This window comes from Macrobrachium nipponense, chromosome 40 (assembly GCF_015104395.2).
Source record: "Macrobrachium nipponense isolate FS-2020 chromosome 40, ASM1510439v2, whole genome shotgun sequence".
Lineage (NCBI taxonomy): Eukaryota > Metazoa > Arthropoda > Malacostraca > Decapoda > Palaemonidae > Macrobrachium > Macrobrachium nipponense.
Window position 1 is genome coordinate 15,394,709 of NC_061101.1, and position 20,423 is coordinate 15,415,131.

General features: G+C 41.4%; 1 protein-coding gene across 1 annotated transcript in view; it reads right to left on the reverse strand.

Moving 5' to 3' along the window:
* Positions 1 to 9,056, reverse strand: part of LOC135211944 (TBC1 domain family member 25-like) — a 112,865-nt gene extending 103,809 nt beyond the window's left edge. Inside the window, 3 exon segments of the mRNA XM_064245190.1 lie at positions 1,529 to 1,627; positions 1,985 to 2,094; positions 8,296 to 9,056. Coding sequence (XP_064101260.1) covers positions 1,529 to 1,627; positions 1,985 to 2,094; positions 8,296 to 8,367 — 281 coding nt within the window. The 5' untranslated portion in view covers positions 8,368 to 9,056.
* Between the last annotated feature and the right edge of the window lie 11,367 nt (positions 9,057 to 20,423).

Here is a 20,423-nt window from a genome sequence, read left to right on the forward strand (position 1 = left end):
CTTAGGGCTGAATCACAATCAATTTCATTTGTAATATTTATGCTGAACTTTTTCGAAGATGTGCAAGGCTTTGAGAAGGTGCAAGTATCAACAGTCTGGTGTCAATAATTTTTACAGCCTTAATCAATTCTTCTCTATTGGGTCTTCAGTGTTCATAACTATAGTGACTGGATATATCATCTTCCATAGGTGACATAAAGGACATTCTGAGAGATTAGCAATTATCATCCCAATGAATGAATGGTTGCATCCAACCCCTGTGCATGTAAATTCATAGAAGATGCTATTTTTCATCAAATGTTTCTTTTCATGAAGAGTTTGTGGATATTCATACTCTTTTAGTAAATGATGAGTTGGATCTTCTCACGTTCCATTATGGGAGTGATGTTTAATTTTTTTTTTTTATGGCCATTTAATCTTCCATGCATTTTTGTTGCATAGGGTCCTAAGGCCTATGAATTTTGGGGATTGCTATACACACCCAAGTTAAAGAGGGATCTTTATGCAATAAAGTCTTCAAGATACAAAATAGAGCTACTGAAGTAGTGAACCATGATCTGTTATTGATGACAGTTTACCTCTAACAGAGTTACCTTCAATTTGGAAAAAAATTCTTGAATTCTAAGATTGTGGAATATTACATCTAAATATTAGGGCAATGTATTTATAATGACAATACCATCACAAAAGGATTGAGATGTCATACCATCACAAATGACTTAGAAAGTGAATGATATGGTAATCATGAGCAAAGGAAAACTTATGAAGCTCATATGCACAGATGAGGAAAATCTGAGGGCAAAATTTCACAGGTACTCTACATGGTACACGCACACACACACAAGGTGGCTGTTTTCTAGGGGAAGGGAGCTTTGGAACCCACATGTACCTGTCTGACCAGAGTATGTACTATGTCTGGAAAGGGGAGTCGCTGACCACAAGATTAGCCCACAGTAAAATACTGGGTCTGTGGCAAAACAGGTATAAATTAAATCTACACAAAGCAGTAAAGTACAAGAACAACTAAAAAATCACCACAATAAAGGGACAAATAAACAAAGGCAATGAAATCAAGAGTGTAAGTTCTTTAATGTAAACCACTATAAAACTAGAAACTTCCATTTAAAACTCAAAGTAGATACTACTAACATATGAGCACCTTATTACAAAATAAAAATGTATCATATAATGAGGATGCAATATTTATTTGCAAGCCAGACTCCAGAGGTCACAACAATTACAGTACTGTAAATCAATCAAATAACAAAATACTCAAGTCTTTAAACTAGTAAACAGTACTAAAACATATCATGCAAAATACAGAAGGAATATCAATGAAGTGCATTGTAGTTTGTTTCTCAACACTAAAAACAAACATGATTACAACTGAAAAGACCTAAGTTGTCTTTTCCACTGAAAATGCAAAAACGTCATTTGGCAGGAAAGGGACCAACTACAAGTAAATTGCTAAGAGCATCTTATCTCTAACACCGAAGGTGCAACATGAGAGCACACCAGTAATACTTACTTGACAAATGCCATCTCTAAGTCAAAATCTGACAGCATAGGAACCCAGCAAGCCTCAGGAAAACGATCATCTCGAGCCAAATAGCATGTCTGGAAATCTCTGCAAGAAATGTTATAATATTGTACACAAAACACACTTGACATTAACATCATTGCAATGCAACAGTGCATGCATCACCCATCATGATCTTTAAAATAAAACAACTTTAAGTTCATACCAAAAAGTTTACAATTTAATTTTTATAGAATAACATTAACCATCTTCTATTACTGTATGACATCAACACATATAAACAATGAGCTTTGAAAAACAAGTATAGAAACGTAGAATTATAAACAATTAATGAAAATTACAGAACATACAGGCAAACAGTAAACTCCTCAACTAACTGGGAACCATGATATGACAGTTACCAAATACTGCATATGCAACAAAATAAAATTCATATATACCAACCCTTTCAAGTCAAAAGCCCGGGCAATAAGGTTTCGTAAGACTTCATAGCTTGTTAGCTCAGGATCGACACTGAAGCGGCAGCACTGGGAGTCTACTTCACATCTGCTGTGCTGCAAGAGGGGGGGGAAAAGGTAACTAATGATAAACCTATAGCATTACAGTGATGTTGGAATAATTCAAATTGCGTATAGAAGTTACACAAGCACACAGAGGCAAGGGGTACAGTAATTGTACAGGAAAAGGAGACATAACACAGGGCACATTTCTCCATCTTATAGAAAAGATAATAATAATGAAAAATGTCAGAATTTCTACATCCTAAAAAAAGATCATAAAAATGAAAAATGTCAACAGCTCTTTCATGAGCTGTAAAACTTTTAAAAAATGGTCAGAAATTGAATCAAAGACAAGAGCCAAAAATGAATGCTACTGAGACTTCCAAGCATTCAAGCAAATGCTTGCTAAGAAACTCTCAATCACCCATGAAAATTCATCCTGAACTTTTTTGGATAACTGAAAAGAATATGGATTATACTGTGAAGCTACACACCAATCCTAAAGTTTATAGTATATACAGGATAATAGAACACTATGCTTCCTATTTATACAGAATATGTACATTCATGTAAAATCTTACATGAACCACAATATGTAAGTGAATATCAAAATGATCAACAAAACACAAAAATTCTTTTTATGAACACGAGGAAGGGTCAGAGTTAAGTTCATGTACATAATAAAAACTGCAATTACTTTCAAACAAAATTACCTTAGCACTTTTAAAAATAATTCAACATTTACAAAACAAGATAGTAAAGAGAATGCAAGTTATATATCAATGATAAGAGAGATAGAGAGAGCTTCATTCTCAAGAGGGAGAACAGACATGAATTCCTAATTTTCATGAAAAAAAAAAATCCACCACAATGATTTTCATCTGCTCTTAAACCAGACTCTACCAAACTCCCTGTCATTTTGCATCTCACTTTCATGTTAATATTGGCACTGTGGGTCTATTTTTAGTCTGGGTCCAAAGGGCAGATGGGGGGTGGCTGGATGGAAGAGGGAAGGAGCCTCTCCCCACCTCTCTTTCATGAAAGGTAGATGATGAACAACTAGACTTTCATCTTGATTTTTCTTTTTTGTGCATTATCATTCTCAGCATCATTAACATACTTTCATTTTAACTGCAATATTTGTGTTTTTACATGTGCTGGTTTAGTTTACTTGCTCTGTGTTAAGCACTTTCTCTCTCTCTCTCTCTCTCTCTCTCTCTCTCTCTCTCTCTCTCTCTCTCTCTCTCTCTCTCTCTCTCTCTCTCTCTCTCTCTCTCTCTCTCTCTCTCTCTTTTTAAACTTTAATAATTCATTTTCTTGAGCATTAAGAAATAAATAACAGAGAGGAAGGTAAATGATTATTAACTGACCTTTGAGCTGTAGCTAAATGACTGTAATTTCCAAAAGAATCTTCCTTATTATTTCTTATTCTTCTGTTAATGGATTAATTAATTATTACAGTCTGGGTGATTCCCATGGTGACAGGAGAAATACATATTTCAGTCAGTGCTATTGTTACTAGTGATAAAATGAGGCAACACTGTATACTATATAGTATACAGCACATCAGGACCGTTGCCAGCGTTGGTGGTGTTAATAGCTACCAAAGTGTCTACGGAACCAATCAGCAACCTAACTTGAAAGATATTTATCTTGTCTAAAATTACAGCTCAATTCTCTTTTGTTAATTTCTAGTTGTTCAGTGGCCCTCAGCATTTGTCATTATTGATAATTCAGCCATGGATACCTAAGCAATTACTGTAACTTTCATGACATTGGGTACCCTTACAGCAAGTTATGGAATAGCATGTAATAGAAAATTTAGGCGAAAGGCCAAATACTGGGACCTATGAGGTCATTCAGTGCTGCACGGGAAATGAGGAGTAAAAAAGTTTTAAACGTTTAACAGGAGGAAAACCTCACAATTGCGCTATGAAAAAATTGTTAGGAGAAGGTGGGAAGTAGAGTGAAAGAAAGAGAATACGAACAAAGGTACAGTAAGAGGAATGTGAAGGGTTGCAGGTAAGGGCCGAAAGGATTCTGTACAGAACCTTAAGTAATGTCTACAGTGCAAAACACGAGGTGCACTGACAGCATTACCCACCAACGGGACACAGCAAGTTATGGATGGTGTAATGGTTTTAAAAGCTGGTTAGCTTTCACTTTCTACAGATGACTGGAGAGGTTGGGGGCTCTTAATTAGAAACTCATGATTTGGCATCTTTTGCAATGCTCCAATGCCTATTAAGAGAAAAGGAGAAAGTGCTGCCAAAAGTTTGAGGTACATGTTTGAAACAAATACAGCAAAAACTAATTTCACTTGATATGGTTAAGTAACAACACAGCTGGCAGGAGAAGGAATACTGTCACATCCTGAGGGAAGTGGTGCCTTTTTAAACACTTTTCAGCTTTGAGCCCTTTCTATTTTTTACTTTGGATTAACTTCTTTATGAATAACCACTGGGTATTTGTAGAACAAATAGCACACAAGTACGTACCACTATACGTACTGTACAAGAAACCCTATTTAACTTATACAGTGATAGTAAAATTGTACAAAATTTAGGTCAAAAGAGAGAGAGAGATGAGGAGAGAGATGAGAGAGAGAGGAGAGAGAGAGAGACGACGAGAGAAGAGAGATGAGAGAGAGTCTAAATATACTATCAATGCATATTGACACAGATGACTCCAGATGATGCAGTAGTTCCATTCAAAGAAGTTATCAATACAGGAGTATTTGCTTTTCATTCGGTATGACTGAAGCAATATGGACATTTCTTCACAATCTGAAGTAAACTGTATAACAAGTCTCTGTATGAAGTGATAAGTGAAACATGGCGTATACTATACTAAGCTGAAATCAAACTTGGGGCCTGTATGTCTCTTTTTTTTTTTTTTTTTTAGTTTTATTTTTAATTTTCCTGTTCAGTTTTCCTCTTCTTTATATATGGACATGCTATCAGAGCTTGCATAAGAAAGTACAGTACGTATAACCTATAACCTTTCTGAGCAGTTCATATTTCCCAAACATGAACATGTTACAAATGATACTTGTAGTTTTCTAGCTCAATCACCAATACATTTCTGTAAATGCACAAGCTCAAAAATGCTGAGTATTTTACATGTTGCAATCTATACTGGTAAACCCTGTATAACTGTTTATAAAGAATGAGACAAATATATCATACTACTTACTAATCCTACGCTTGTATTATATGGGGCTTCAATTATTATATTCAATTACGTACTTCATTGCTATAAATTAAGAGAATGACTTCACTGCATACAAAATCAAGAGAAATGTCACTGTTCCATGATACGTCTAACCTCCAAATCAATAAGATTACTCACTAACCACACACACATACACCCTATACAACAGAAGCTCCATAAGTGCATAAACAAATGTTTTTTTACATTTGCAAACTACATTCCTTCCTGGCTGCATAACTCTATTAATAGTATCTTTCTTTCACTTACCAACTGCCTGCCTCAATATACATACTTTGTTGTTTTAAGCTACTTGTGTCCTGTTTATTCTCAACAATAAAACAGACAAGGGAGTATCAGCTTAAAAAAAAAAAAAAAAAAAAAAAAAAAAAAAAAAAAAAAAAAAAAAAAGTCCTGATGATGTAATGCTTCGGCTGTAAAGAGGAGACAAATGAGTGTTTTTTACCTACTCTGATATCAATACTCCACATAAAGGATGAAGAATAAAAAATATAAGATAAATGACTTTCATAACTAGATTTAAAATATCCATGAATTACTAATACTGTACAGTATACCCAACAGGAGCATACAATATACTTATGTTATAACCACAACCACTCTCCATCAAGTCTCCAACAAGACTGAATCAAACATACAACAGTCACCATCTTCCATCCTCAGGTAATAGTCTGTCCACTACTTCATCAAGTCAAGCCAGTTACCACTACCAACATCCTTACACTATCCCTGATTATAGGCTAAAACATGAAGCAACACACTTCAACAAAAGTTTCCCAAAAACCAAAGTTAGAAAAGATTTGCCGGACAATCAGCCTATACCATCATTTACATTCCAAAAGAAAGTGCTGCGCTAATGTCCAATGCGGAAATAACTATCAATAACCTAAAAAAAAACTATGTTTATTTCACCTGTAAAATACTTCATATACAAACACACTACATATAGCTATTGCTCCACAGGACCAAAAAATGTGACCTCAAATTGAAGAATTCCACTGAAATGGTCACTATGGTCCACATCTAGCCATTAAAATTAAACCTGAACAAATCAAATGTGGAAAAATAGTGCAATGCATATGCTAAACTGCCAGACAGTTGTTGAGCATCATGAGACTCAACAGTTAGGTCAGGGGAGAAACATCAGACACCATCTAAGCAACTAACCTTTTGAAAACACTGGCTGAGATGTTTCAAACACCTCCCTATGTAACAGCTCTTCATAACATATACGACTTCACAGTTTGAATAAAAAACTGTAATATTTGACTCTAGTAGTTTTTTATTGTTCAGTAAATACTGTACCATAACATTCCCAAAAAGATATAACATGTTTGCTTACATTCAAACAGCAAGTAAAACAGCAAGTATATTCGAGAGGTCTTGGAATGGCAAATGCATTTACCAAAGGGTAATAAAAAATCATTTAGAATCCAGGAATACATAACAGTCAAGATGATATGAAATTCTTAATGTCCTCCAAGTCTAATTACCTCCCATATTAAATGAAAAGAAAATATTCACCAGATTTAATACTATATGGCAACTGTCTAGGGAAATTTTATAAATGAAGATGTAAGCATATCTACAAGCGTAGCTTGCAAAAATATGTCATTATGTACTGCTTTCTTTGGTCCATGCCATACGCCTACCCTTCACTAAGCTTAGCTGAAAATTAACAGCAAAAGCCTGGATTATTACAAAGTTTAAAACCTTCTTTGCATTGGCTGAGAGATACATATATGGCTTAGCGAAAATGTGCTTCCTTTTCACTAAAATCACCTTGTGTGCCAAATGCTTAGGTAAATACATTTTAAGTTACTATAGGAAGGATTACCCTATGGATAAAATATGGGTAAACTGCCCTCAGCTTACCATATCTGGCAATGAAAGCTAGCCTATAACCTAAACAAGGTTATAGGTAAGGAAGGAAGTTGTGTAATAGATATGTCTTGTCTTATCCTTACAACCATCATGTGGATTATATGTACTATTAATACTCAGATCAGGCATTATCTATCTGGCATCACAACTGTTAAGGTCACTAACAATCATTATTTCAATAATATAGAGTAAAATACCGAATTGACGCCCTCTACCGTAGCGCGACCACCTTCCCGAAATGTACTTTAACATGCACTGTAACCCAGGATAGACATTAGTCAAGTGCCAAAGTCCATTGAAGCAACACCTCATGACCTCTACTTTCCTCTCAAAGTTAAGTGTTTTCTCCCAAGTCACAAATTAATGCCATAATTTCTAATTTTCGAGAAGGTGGTCGCGCTACCGTAGAGGTGGCTGCCAGGTGGCCATTTGGAATTTTACCCTACTGTACATTACTAAATTAGTTCTCAAGTATCCAAACCCTTTAACATTACTATATCTGTCCATATGTTACAAGAGCCTATTAACCTACCTACTATAAAGTAGTACATCTGTGTACTGTTCCTCTGTCAGCACTCTGCTGTAGGACTCATTGCGATGTTCAAGTCTGAAAACTACTTGACCCATGCATTAAAGACTTTATATGGAAATAAGCCCTACTGGATTGGTGAATGCACTACTATAGGTGTGCCTCCACTACACTAGCCTACTTAGCATACATATTAACTTCTGGTGGTCTGTACTTACGAGCAGGCAGAGACCAACACCTATAACCTAATCACTGTACTATAAGATTATATGAACCGAAGGCTGCACCGTAACTTGCCTAACCTAGCCAGACTTAACCTGCATCCAGTTCAAAGCTCGCCTAACCTAGCCTGAGGAAGAAGGCTACACTATAACCTCCAGTAAAAATCTATGTGCTATTTTGCTACATTAGGCCAGACCAAAATAACAATGTCTCTCTTCAGGAGAGCAACGTCGAGAAAAACAACGCCAACGCGAATCGAATCTGGCCACAAAAGAGCGAAAGGTCGTTCGGGGAGATGAGAAAGTTCGGAGGACCAGCAGAAGCAGCAGCAACTCTCCCGTTCGTCCCCCATTAAACATTTATCTCGGAAGGCCACAAAATGCACTCACCTGTATGACTTTGATCCTGACAGCATCCCTCGACGGGGTGCCTGTCGTCAAGGGGGATGCCATTCCTTCCATTTAATCGATTAAAGTGTGTCTACAGCTGTCATCACCCATAACAGCTGACACCTTTCAACTGACAGACACATCGACGTCCCGACGTCCAGCTCGATCTCAACTTGAGCACAGCTTACACTTCTCGGTCGTAAAATAACATGAATGATGATTTGTTTTAATCCTCGGAGTGAGATGTGACGACTGTTAACAATGTCAGTAGGCGAAATAACCAAGGAAAAGCTGCCTTTCGTTTGACGCACCCTTTAAACTATGAGAGCGCAGGTTTGAACGAAGCTGAGAGGATGGATGTGTTCTGGATTGGACTCCTCGCCATTTGTTTGTGACCATCCACTGATATGGAAAGTGAAACTGTTTTGACATTTGTTAGCATTACCTTTCCATTTTTTACATTTATTTTTCTTTGATTCGTCACCTATTCAATTCAGTTTCGCTCTTTGAGGTTACTTAAGTACTGTAATTATCTGGCACATGAGGCACCTTTCAGAGTCAAGTGCAGTTCTCAAATGATTTCAGGTGTTCACAAACGTCATCAAATTTATGCACGAAGAAATTACCAATGTAATGCAATGCTGACTGCAAAGTCTGTACTGGCATAAGGCCACCTTATTCTACAACAGTACAGCGATTTAAGGAGTCCCATAATGTATTCCCCCCCTAAAAGTATCATGTGAAAACTTACGGGATTTTTCGGCTGTATGGTTTTCATTGACAAAATCTATGAACAGCAAAAACCTGCGTGTCTATAACGCACGCACGCGCATAAACTCGTAAAAGTGATAGAAAATGAATGAGCAATCGGTTTGGCGTACTGACATTTTATCTTTATGTATTAGAACGGATTTTGTCAGCAATTATAGCGTAACATGAATACGACTTATCGAGGAAGAACACCTCTGATAAGAGAGAAAAATACAACATACCAGTACTCTGTAAGCATACACTTACCCTTTTCTCGCTGGTGTTAAATCCCTAAAAACGGAATTTTCACTTTGTTAGTCTATAATTGAATATGAACCTGCTTTCATTACTGAACTCGACTGCTTGAAGTAATGTATTGAACAATCTTGGGGCAGGATTTTCATTACTTGTATGCTGTAACTATAAGTGCCTTCGGCTATACAAATTGGTAATATGCCTCAGTGTTATAATTGTAGCTCTCGGCTAAAATTCTTTTCAACATCTTCCTTCTATATATATATATATATATATATATATATATATATATATATATATATATATGTATATATATATATATATATATATATATATAGATATATATATATATATATATATATATATGTATATATATATAATGTGTGTGTGTGTTTTCCAGTAAAATTCAATGAGAACTAGTATTCTTCTTTTATATGGAGACCCGCAGGTCCTTCTATAATCTTGGAGCTCTCTTCGTAATATTCAGCATTTACTTCAATGTGTAATTTGGTAAGCAATAAAATAATATTATAAATGGGTATTTTAATGGTATGCCCGTCTAAGTATTTCCTTGCCAAGTTCCCCACATGTTATAGATTTGATAATTTCAAAACATGTTGCTGTCAAGTGTTATCTCTTTGTCCCAAATCTTTGTCACATTACTTTTAGCAACTCAGACGACGACGGTGAGACTCGAAATATTTCCCATTTTTCAGTCTAATCTAATTTAATTACAACTTTGTTTCTCTCCATATTTCAAAAACATCCAGATCTCATTCAATTTCTCTTCAGTATTTTCTGCTGTAAAATCATGCACTCCTGGCCATTTAGCACTAAGAGACATTGAAAATGGGGAGTTGGGGGAGCGGGGGGGGGCTGGACAAATAGCTCAAGGGATCTTGCAGGCCTGTACCGATGTTCGGGGGTGGGGAGGTCGGAACCCACCCCTCCAAATTTCTGGATGTCCATATTTTCTGTGACTATCCTTTTTCAATTAACTGTACTTACAAAATAATAAGTAACAATCTTTTGTTTTTTTTTGGCAAGTCTTTTTTTTATATATTCTTTTATTAAACATTAACATCATTCTTTTAGTAGTAGGACACGATGCGACGACTTTTATATATGAAAAGGTCTAGTTTTGGGGAAAAAGATCCCGCTCACACCCCCACCCCCGCAAAAAAAAAAAAAAAAAAACTCTGGGTACGGGCCTGTCCCGAATATATGAATTACATCAAGTATCCAAGGGTGAAATTTGGAGAGAATTAATTAACCCCGGAGTTAGACAAAGAATTAATTAGAAAGGGGAGGTAGAATAAATTTTCCCTTTTCTAATAAAATTTGCAGTCGCACTGTGTCACAATGTGTGTCAACTTCCCCTTATAGAGAGAGATTGGAAATCACTCCATATTATTCACAATATTCCTAATTTGACATTCAAAGTGTTCAAGAAATGTGTTGGTGAGCTCGCTACTTGCCACAGAAGCCCTATGTTTACTCACACCCATCTATGCCTTATAAGTTTTTTTATTCCATATTATTGTCTTTTGTTACTCTCTTCTCGTATTGTGAGTCCGTAATCTGCGCCATATACCACCCCCCCTCCCACCCGCTTTTCGTTTTTTCTCCATTTTAGTTTTGGCTTAGGCCCTATTACTAGAGTTGAAATAGGGCGCATACTACCTAATTTTTTTTACCATACCTTTCACCAAATGGATGTCAAATCAGTAAATTATTTATTTGTAGTTTTGATGTATATTCTTGAATAAAAGCTGAGAAACCCTATCCCCCTCCCAACCCCATCCTCCTCCGCATACCACAACACTTGCAAGCTACAGGCTATTGAACCGCAACATTTTAACGAGTTTACCCTGTATTTTATTTTCCATTTTCTACATTTATAGCCAACTCGTTTTCTCTTATTCCGTAAGGGCAAACTTCCAGCAACCTTACCTGGTTTAACAGCGGCCCATTTTTAATTCGACTTAAAATTTGTTTTATTTTTATTTGCATGTAATCTGATGTTTACATAATCGTCACTGGTAGAACGTTTGGGTCAATGTGAGGGAGACGGCCTCAGGAATATATCGCTTTTAATATAATTCTTTGGCCAAAACGATATAGAAAAGGGTGCATGTAATGCAGCTTAAGGACAACGCTTTTCCCTATTTTTTAGTGTATCCAATCATCGAGTTGCGTTGTTCCTTTTACCATTCTATAGAGCGTTCCGCGGGCTTTCCGCCGATGTATAACGCATGTAATTCCATTATTTGTACGCCTTATTATCTTTAAATGCATGTTTGTAAGAAAACACAAATCTACTGTCTTAGAGTCATTTCTGCTCTTGGTGCGAGTCCGTACTACTTTGCAGTCCGCACCTGTCTATGTCAACCCAGTTCGTCTGTAAATAAATCTCCTACAGGCTGCTCTTGAGCAAGAGCCTGTGCTGGCATAAAGCCAGCTTAATCTTAAACAACATAAATAAATCATCAGTACCCAGCTACCTGTCTTAATCTCTGGTCCCTTGACCTCCCGGAGTTGGTGACACAGCGGTTTAGGCCCAACCTTTAACGGACTAATTACGGCCGCTCACCTTCAGAGAACCTTTAGCGGACTCAATACGGCGCCACAGTTTAGGTCTCTGAAAACTCCATTTCGAGGATGACACCAACGCCATTAACAGACTAATCACGGCACAGCTTCCCAGCATGTTTTGGCGTTTATTTTTTCGAGGACGGGTAGTTGGGTGCTGGTCAGCCAACACAAAATTCAGGCGGAGGTCCAGAAACATCCATCCGACGTTGCGGCCTCCTTTGCCTCACCCGGGGGACTCCAGATATCTTCTCAACCCGCCGAACCTGCGGGCCTCCTCGGTTCTTCCCCCGGCGCCATTGCCGCATCTGCGAGTCCCCAGGCAACTTCCCAACGCCGCTGCTGCACCCAGATTCGCAATACGATGAGGTAATAGGAAGGGAGCTGGCATTTGTCATCTATGAGATCAACAACAGCCCTAACCAAAAAGATACAAAAGCATTCATAGACATATTAGAAGGTTATGATCCTTCAAACTGGAACAAATCAACAGAAAACATCTTGAAAATAATTGAAGAAGTTCCAAATAAAATCCAAGTGGTCAAGAGACTCATAAAGAAAATTTACATCAATCAACATATTCCGACAAAGAAAATGAATAAGGTGAACGTTGTGAATATCCTAATTGATGCAATAGGAAAAAGAATGCCAAAAGCATGCAAACTGTGTATGGTGTGGTATAGCATAGTTAATCCACAAAATCTGATCAGAAAATGTTCTGCACACAACATTCTGACGCATCCTCAATGTGCTGAAGTAATGCAAGATATGAGTAAGGATACCAGAATATTTTGCTCTACATGTCTATCATGGATAGACAATGTTATTAAATCAAGACTTAATGTACAAATAGTTGAGGATAAAGAAGAAGAGGAAGAGGAAGAAGAAGAAGAGGAAAACGGAAGAGAAGTAAACAAAACTGAAATGACAGAAAAAAATAAGGAAAACAAAGAACAAGATAAAAGTATGGATGCAGAGATACTCATTGATACTACATATGAGGTAATCAAGCAGCATACATACGAAGAAATAAATTACGACATGACAACACAAAAGAAAATCCCAAAGAGGCTCTACCCAGATCTGCACACTGATGGGAAAGAGGAAAAAATAGACAAGAAAGACAAAGTCTGCACTCTTATGAAAAGAGGGAATTGCAGATTCAGAGAAAGATGTCACTACAAACATCCCAAGGTATGTCACAATTATGAAATCTATGGTAAATGTGCATACCTAGACAGCTATGAGGATAATTGCAGAGATCTACATCCAAAAATATGCAAAAACCTAAAAGAAGGAAAAGGATGTAAGTTCGACGAAAAATGTAAATATATGCACCCTGTAGCCATGAATCAAAATCAATTAAACAATCAATCAAATAATAAAATCCAAAATAAGAAAGAAACAAATAAAGAGAGGAATAAAAAATATCAAGTAAAAGAAAAAAGCAAGCCACCAACAAGATATGCAGAGATGTCAGCAAAAAATTTCAAAGCATCAGCTTCAAAATTCTACTCAAGAGATAATAACTGTATTTATTATGCAAGAGGATATTGCAGAAACGGAGAAAATTGCAGATTCAGACACAAAATAAATAATTATGATGGAGGAAGATCAAATATTATGGAAAAGTTGGATTTTTTAATGTCAGAATTTCTGGAAATGAAGAAAAGAACAACATACCAGAACAGGAAAGAGACGTGGGAAAATCCTTATTATTACCCATATTAAATGAAGGAGAAAACATGCAAACCATCATAGTGATGAATGCGCAGGGTTTAGTTACGAGTAACTCAAAAAGAAAAATAGAGTACTTAGAAGAACGAACCCAAAATGAAAAGAAAATAGGTATAATGAATATAAGTGAAACCTGGTATTCCCAAGAGACTGGGAATGACGATCAAATAAAAGGGTTCTAAACTTATAGATCAGATAGAAAAAAATAGGAATCAAGGGCGAACCGCGATATATGGGAAAGACAAAAAACAAGGAAAAATATATGAGAAATATAGTAACTCAGAATGTGAATTAATAGCGGTAGAATTTGAATCTGAAAAATTAATGAACATAGTAATATATAGACCCCCTAATACTAAAGAGTTAGATACAATAATAGAAAAATTGGATGATATATGTAGAAATCACAAGGACTGGACTATTCTCCTATCCGGAGACTTTAACTTTTTCGTAGACTGGAAAGAACGAATAGGAGATTGTGGTTGTATTTATACATATAAAAAAAGAGAGTAATAGTAGTGCAGAAGATGAGAGGCAATTCGAAAAGCTATTAGATATGCTACTAGAATACAACATTCAACAAATAAATCACCTGCCAACAAGAAAGGAAAATACTTTAGACCTAGTATTTGTGAACAAGGTGAATTATGTTAAAGAAATAATAGTTTATAATGCGAGTATTTCAGACCATAATGTCATAGGATTAACAGTCCATTCCAAAGCAAGTGAAAACAGAGATAAGCAAGAAATGAAAAAGTGGGAAGGATATGGAAAATACAACTTCTACAGTAAAAATATAAAATGGTCAGAAATAAATGAAGAATTAAACAAAGATTGGGATAACATTTTCGTAAGTGATGATATAAAGGTAAATACAGAGATATTATATCAAATATCAGAGAAAATAGTGGATAAATATATACCGAAGAAGAAAAGTAAACATCAGTCATGAATACCAAGAGACAGAAGGATCTTGTTCCAGAAAATCAGAAAGTGGAAAAAGGGTCTTGCAAAAGAAAAAAATGCATGGAAAGTTATAGAACTAAAAAGTAAGATAGAAAATGCAGAACAAAAGATTATACAATCAAAAGAAAATGAAAAACGGGACTTGGAAGAAAAAAACCCTAGCAAATATCAAGCAAAACCCCAAACTATTGTACTCGTATGCAAAAGAGATGAATAAAAGAAGAATAGAAATAGGCCCTCTAAGAATTGAAGGGAGATTAACGAATGAAAAAAAAGTAAATATGCAACATATTGGCAGAACGATATAAGAGAGAATTCACCCCTAGAATTGATAATGAAGATAATGATATAGAAGTAAGGGATGAAAATAGTGAATATTTATCAGACATAGATATTAATGAAGCTGATATTGTGCAGGCTATTAATGAAATTAAAAATGGAGCTGCAGCTGGGCCTAATGGTGTCCCTGCTATTTTGTTAAAGAAAGTAGTTCATTCTATCGCAAAGCCACTTGCAACATTATTAAGACAAAGTGTAGATACAGGCAAGATTTATGATGAGCACAAATTACCCCTACTTTCAAAAGTGGATCAAGACTAGAGGCAAGTAATTATAGGCCTGTGAGTCTAACATCACATATCATGAAAGTGTATGAAAGGGTAATGAAGAAAAATATTATGAAACATTTAATAAAAAATAATTTGCTTAATATAGGTCAACATGGTTTCGTACCCGGAAAAAGTACACAAACCCAACTGTTAGTCCACCGTGAGAACATATACAAAAATATGAAAAGCGGAAATGAAACAGATGTGGTTTATCTAGACTTTGCAAAAGCTTTTGACAAGGTAGGTCATAATATATTAGCGAAGAAAATTAGAAAACATAATATAGTGGATAAAGTAGGAAGATGGTTAAAAGAATTTTTACACAACAGAAAACAGATATTGTTCCGATACGTAATACAAACCCTCGGTCCTTTAACAATAGGAAGTAGCTAGCGGCAGCTGGAACGGTCGTAAGCTTCGAACAAGGGGAGAACGGTAGTTAACTGCTTGTCCGACAGTGTGCGCGCCTGCGCGCCTTAGAGGTAAGAATCACTTTTACTTTCGGCCGTGGTGTGTCAAGACGTACTCGTCATCGCTCTGCCCGCTACTCGTCGTATGCTTTGTTTGGATTTATCCTTTAACTGGTTTGTCTGTAGAGTGAAAGAAACTTGTAAGTACAGTTTTTTCTTTTGTTTAATTCATTGTGAAGTGAATAAACAAACATGGATCAAGAGATGGAGCTTTCACCGCGCCCCCCAGTTGCCCGTAGAGTGTGTCCCGGGCTGGAGGGGCGTAAGTGCGGTGGATTTCGCTCCTTTGTGGACGTAGATCCACATGAATTGTGTACGCAGTGCCGGGGGCGAGAATGCTCCCGGGCCGAACCTTGTATCACTTGTATGAATTGGTCCGAGGCACAGTGGGTTCTGTATGAGGGTAGGAAGAGACGTAGGCCTGCAAAGGAGTCGTCGGAAAGCTCTCCAGCGACTCCTTTGGTGACGGATACCTCGTCTTCCTTCCTACCCCCTGGTCAGCCCCCACGTTTCGCGCCTTCCCCTGCGGGGGCCGGGTAGCGGAGTCCTGCTCCTCACTCGATCCGTCAAGTGTGGAGGAGGGCGCTCGCTACCCGGATGTGCAGGTTGTACTCGGGGTCTTCCGTCCGCTCTGGGTGGGGTTCGTCCCCCCCCAAGCGCGAGGGAACCCCTCTAACTGACCCGACTGTTGCTTCTGCAGGTGTGCCTTCCGCGAGAGACGACCTTGGGCAGGTGTGGGAGTCGCTGGGGCTGCAGGGAGTGCCTAGCATCCAGGGGTTGATCCAGCGGTTGGCGGGGTCGGCAGTGGTCACACATGGTGTGGTGACCACCACTACTACTACCATTATTACTCCAGGGTACGCCGCCCCTCCGCACCTTGTTTACACCCCTCATGTGACTTCGGTGACTCCAACAGCTGCAGTTCAGATGCCACTCACTGCCGTACCGAGGAGGGGCATGCTACCTCCACCTGGTTTCTTTGTGCTGCCGACCCCGGACTTCCGCTGCCCAAAAAGCTGCCCCCTGGACCTGCCTCCTGTGCCTAGAATGTTGGTGGCTGAAAACAAGACGCTTGGATTGCCCGACTTTGCGGCCGTACCTGTCGTACCTGCCGCTACTACCGATGCTGGCCCAGCCGCTCATGCCGCTCCTGCTGTCCCAGCCGCTGCTGACACTCCTGTTGTTCCTGCTGTTCCCGTTCCTGCTCTCGTCGTTCCTGCTCATGGTGGTGCTGCTCCAGGCTCAGGTCTTTCCGGACAGGTGCAGTCGGGCCCTGTTGCTTCGGCAACTGCCCCGGCTCCGTCCTGGATGGAAGGCCTGACGTCTGTCCTGCGGAAGCTGACGAAGAAGAGGAAGAAGAAGAGGAAGGTGTCGTCGTCGTCTTCATTGTCTTCTTCGTCGTCTGCTGCCTCCTCTCCCCCTTCGACTTCTAAGGCTTCCAAGCCGAAGAAGAAGAAGGTTGCCTCCTCCCCCCTTAAGAAGGCTCCTTCGGGACCTTCTAAGGGCCCGTCTCGCTCCGGTAAGTCGGGGGGCTCTTCTGCTGGTCCTCCTGTTCCTTCGGGAACAGGGCCCGTCTCTCCTTCTGCAAAGAAGAAGAAGACGGGGACCAGAGGGGTACCGGCTTTGGCCAGTACTTCCTCGCCTGGTGTTAGCGGCTCTGCCGCTAAGCCAGGATCTGGCTCAGCTTCTCGTTCACGAGAAGTTCCGAGTGTACGGTCTCCCGCGGGAGATCGCGCAGCCAAGGTTTCGACGCCCGAGTTCGCTCGACGTCAAGACCGAGGCACAGAGCAGAAGACTGGTGAGAGCCGCTCAGGCGACTCTCGCCAGGCCATCGGACGCTCTCGCAGCAACCAGCTGGCAGCTCGGGCTGAAGTGACGGTCTCCGTCCGGCCACGGGTTGAGGCTGGGAAGAGGTCCCCCCGGCCGTCGGTACCAGCCTCGGCTGGTACCAGCGGTTCGATGCGCCGCGAGGACGCTCACCGGTCTCACCGCGACAGCGAGCTCTGCAAGTCACCTGACCGCCGCTCCCATCGGGACCGGGCGGATAGGGCGACCAGCAGCAGCTCGTCTGATGCACGGGACCGGGGTCGACGTGCTCAGTCGAGCCGCTCGCCACAGGTGAGCGGCACGGCCAGGCCTGCAGCTCGATCCCCACCGTGGGTTGGTGATCGGCTGCAGCCCTCCAAGCACGCTGGTCCTGCCGGCGAGCGAGGAGGGAGCATCAGGCCTGCCTCTCCTATACCTTCAACTTCCTCGGGATACGCCGGGAAGAGCGAGGTATCCAGGAGTGATCGTGAGGGGTGCGCCCCTCGCGATCCCGCTGCGACGCCGTACGCACCAGGCACGGTTTTAGGACCAGCCAGGACGTACGCGCAAGTAGCAGGAGGCGACCGTGAAGGGTCTGTCGCTGTTCCTCCTTCTGAAGGAGGAGGGTTTCGAGAGCTGCTCTTGTTGGAGGGACTGGATGGTCCTACTCTTCAAGACGCTGTTACTCCCGAGATCCAGAGGAACTGTGCCAGTCTGGAGGTAGAGCCATCTCTTACCTCGCCCATCAGACTGCTAACCTGTGGGCCAACTTGGTTCTTCGTCGTAGGACCGCCAGTCCTTACGCGAGTGACCAAGGGGGCTGGGCGTGAGGCGGCACTCGGTCTTCGCAACGGACCTATTAGGAGTTCCTCCTCTCTCTTTCCTGGAGAGATGGTGGACGCTGCTGTGGAGAGACGGTGCACTGATGACAGTGACCGTCTTGTTCACCAGGCAGTCACTCGCAAAGGCTTCTGGGCCATGACCTCGGAGCCTACTGCAGCTAAGCCTAAGAGTTTAGCTAGCGCTTCCTCGGCTGCTAAGACGGTTGCCCCGTCTAAGCCCCGTGGAAAGACTCCTGCTGCTTCGTCTTCTGCTAAGGGAGGCCGACATCAGCCCTCCTCCCAGCCCTCCTTTCCCCGAGGAGGTGGTGGGAAGAAGTCGAAGCGAGGTGGGAAACGCTAGGGACGGCGTTCCCCCTCACCTGCTGCCGGAAGTGGGGGGTTGCCTGGCGAGCCATTGGCAACTTGGCAGTGCTACGGCGCTGAGACCTGGATAGTAGACGTCCTTCGGGAGGGATATCTACTACCCTTCGAATCTCGGCCACCCCTCATCTCCAACCCGGTCCATCTACAAACCTATGTCCGAGGTTCATCAAAGGACAACGCTCTTCGACACGAGATCAAGACCATGCTGACCAAACGAGCTGTGGAAATCGTAGAGGATCAGTCACTGGGCTTTTACAGCCACCTTTTCCTGGTGGAGAAGGCCTTGGGGGCCTGGCGACCGGTGATAGATCTCTCTCCCCTGAACCGTTTCGTTCGCCAGACTCGGTTCACGATGGAGACGGCACAATCCGTGCTCGACTCCATCAGGAAGAACGATTTCTGCTTTCAGTGGACCTGAAGGACGCGTATTTTCAAATACCCATCCATCAGTCCTCCAGAAAGTACCTCCGCTTCATCTTCGACGGGACGGTGTACCAATTCAGGGCACTTTGCTTCGGTCTCTCAACCGCCCCACAGGTGTTCACGCGAGTGTTCACTCTGGTGTCTGCTTGGGCCCATTCGCACGGGATACGTCTCTTGAGGTATCTCAACGATTGGCTGGTCCTGGCGAGCTCCCGCTCGCAGTTGCTGCAGGACAGGTGATCGACTCCTCAAGTTTTGTCGCGATCTGGGGATCGTGATAAACTACGAGAAGTCCGATCTCGAACCCAAGCAGAAGATGAAGTACCTGGGTATGCTGATCGACACGGTAGCAGGGCAAGTCTTTCCCGCAGACTTGCGGTGATAGCAGCAAATTCAGGGAGCAGCCGTCCAGTTCCTGTCACGGCAGGAACAGGCAGCTCAGCAATGGCAAGTTGTGATCGGCCACCTGTCGTCACTCGGAGAAGTTATTCCTCAACGGACGTCTTCACCTGCGGTCTCTCCAGTGGAGACTAAAGGAGAGTTGGTCACAGGCAAGGGATCCACCTTACTTCCCTGTGTCCCTCACGGTGAAGGTGAGGCAGGACCTAGCCTGGTCGCTCAACGACAGGAACCTCATAAGAGGATTGCCTCTCCGCACTCCCCCCCCCCGGAGATGTTGCTGTTTTCAGACGCATCGACCGAGGGATGGGGCGCACACCTGGAGGAGTTGCTGACTGCAGGTGTGTGGGACCATCACGACAAGCACCTTCACATCAATGTCCTGGAACTCAAGGCGGCGTTCTACGCTCTCCAAGAATTCCAGGCCGCTTGGTGGAACACTCGGTGGTGTTGATGTGCGACAACACCACAGTAGTGGCATACGTCAACAAGCAGGGGGGCCTAGTGTCTCTCCTGCTACACCAGTTGACCGTGCAGGTGCACGAGTGGGCCACGGCTCACTCAATAGAGCTGTCAGCACGCTACATTCCAGGCAAGAGGGAATGTAGTAGCAGACAAGCTCAGGCCGTCGGGATCAGGTGATAGGAACCGAGTGGTCTCTACACCCAGATGTGGCGGAAAGGCTCTTCAACCTGTGGGGGCGACCAGTCGTGGATCTGTTCGCCACCCGGCACAACAGAAAACTCCAGGACCCATGGGCAGCTGCAGGGGACGCTCTTCAACATCCCTGGGACAACCTCTTCGTGTACGCCTTTCCTACCTTCTGTCTGATTCGGAAAGTGATCAGCCGAGTGCTGGCCACTCCGAATCTCAGGATGATCCTGGTGACTGGTATCCGGACCTGCTGGCTCTGCTTG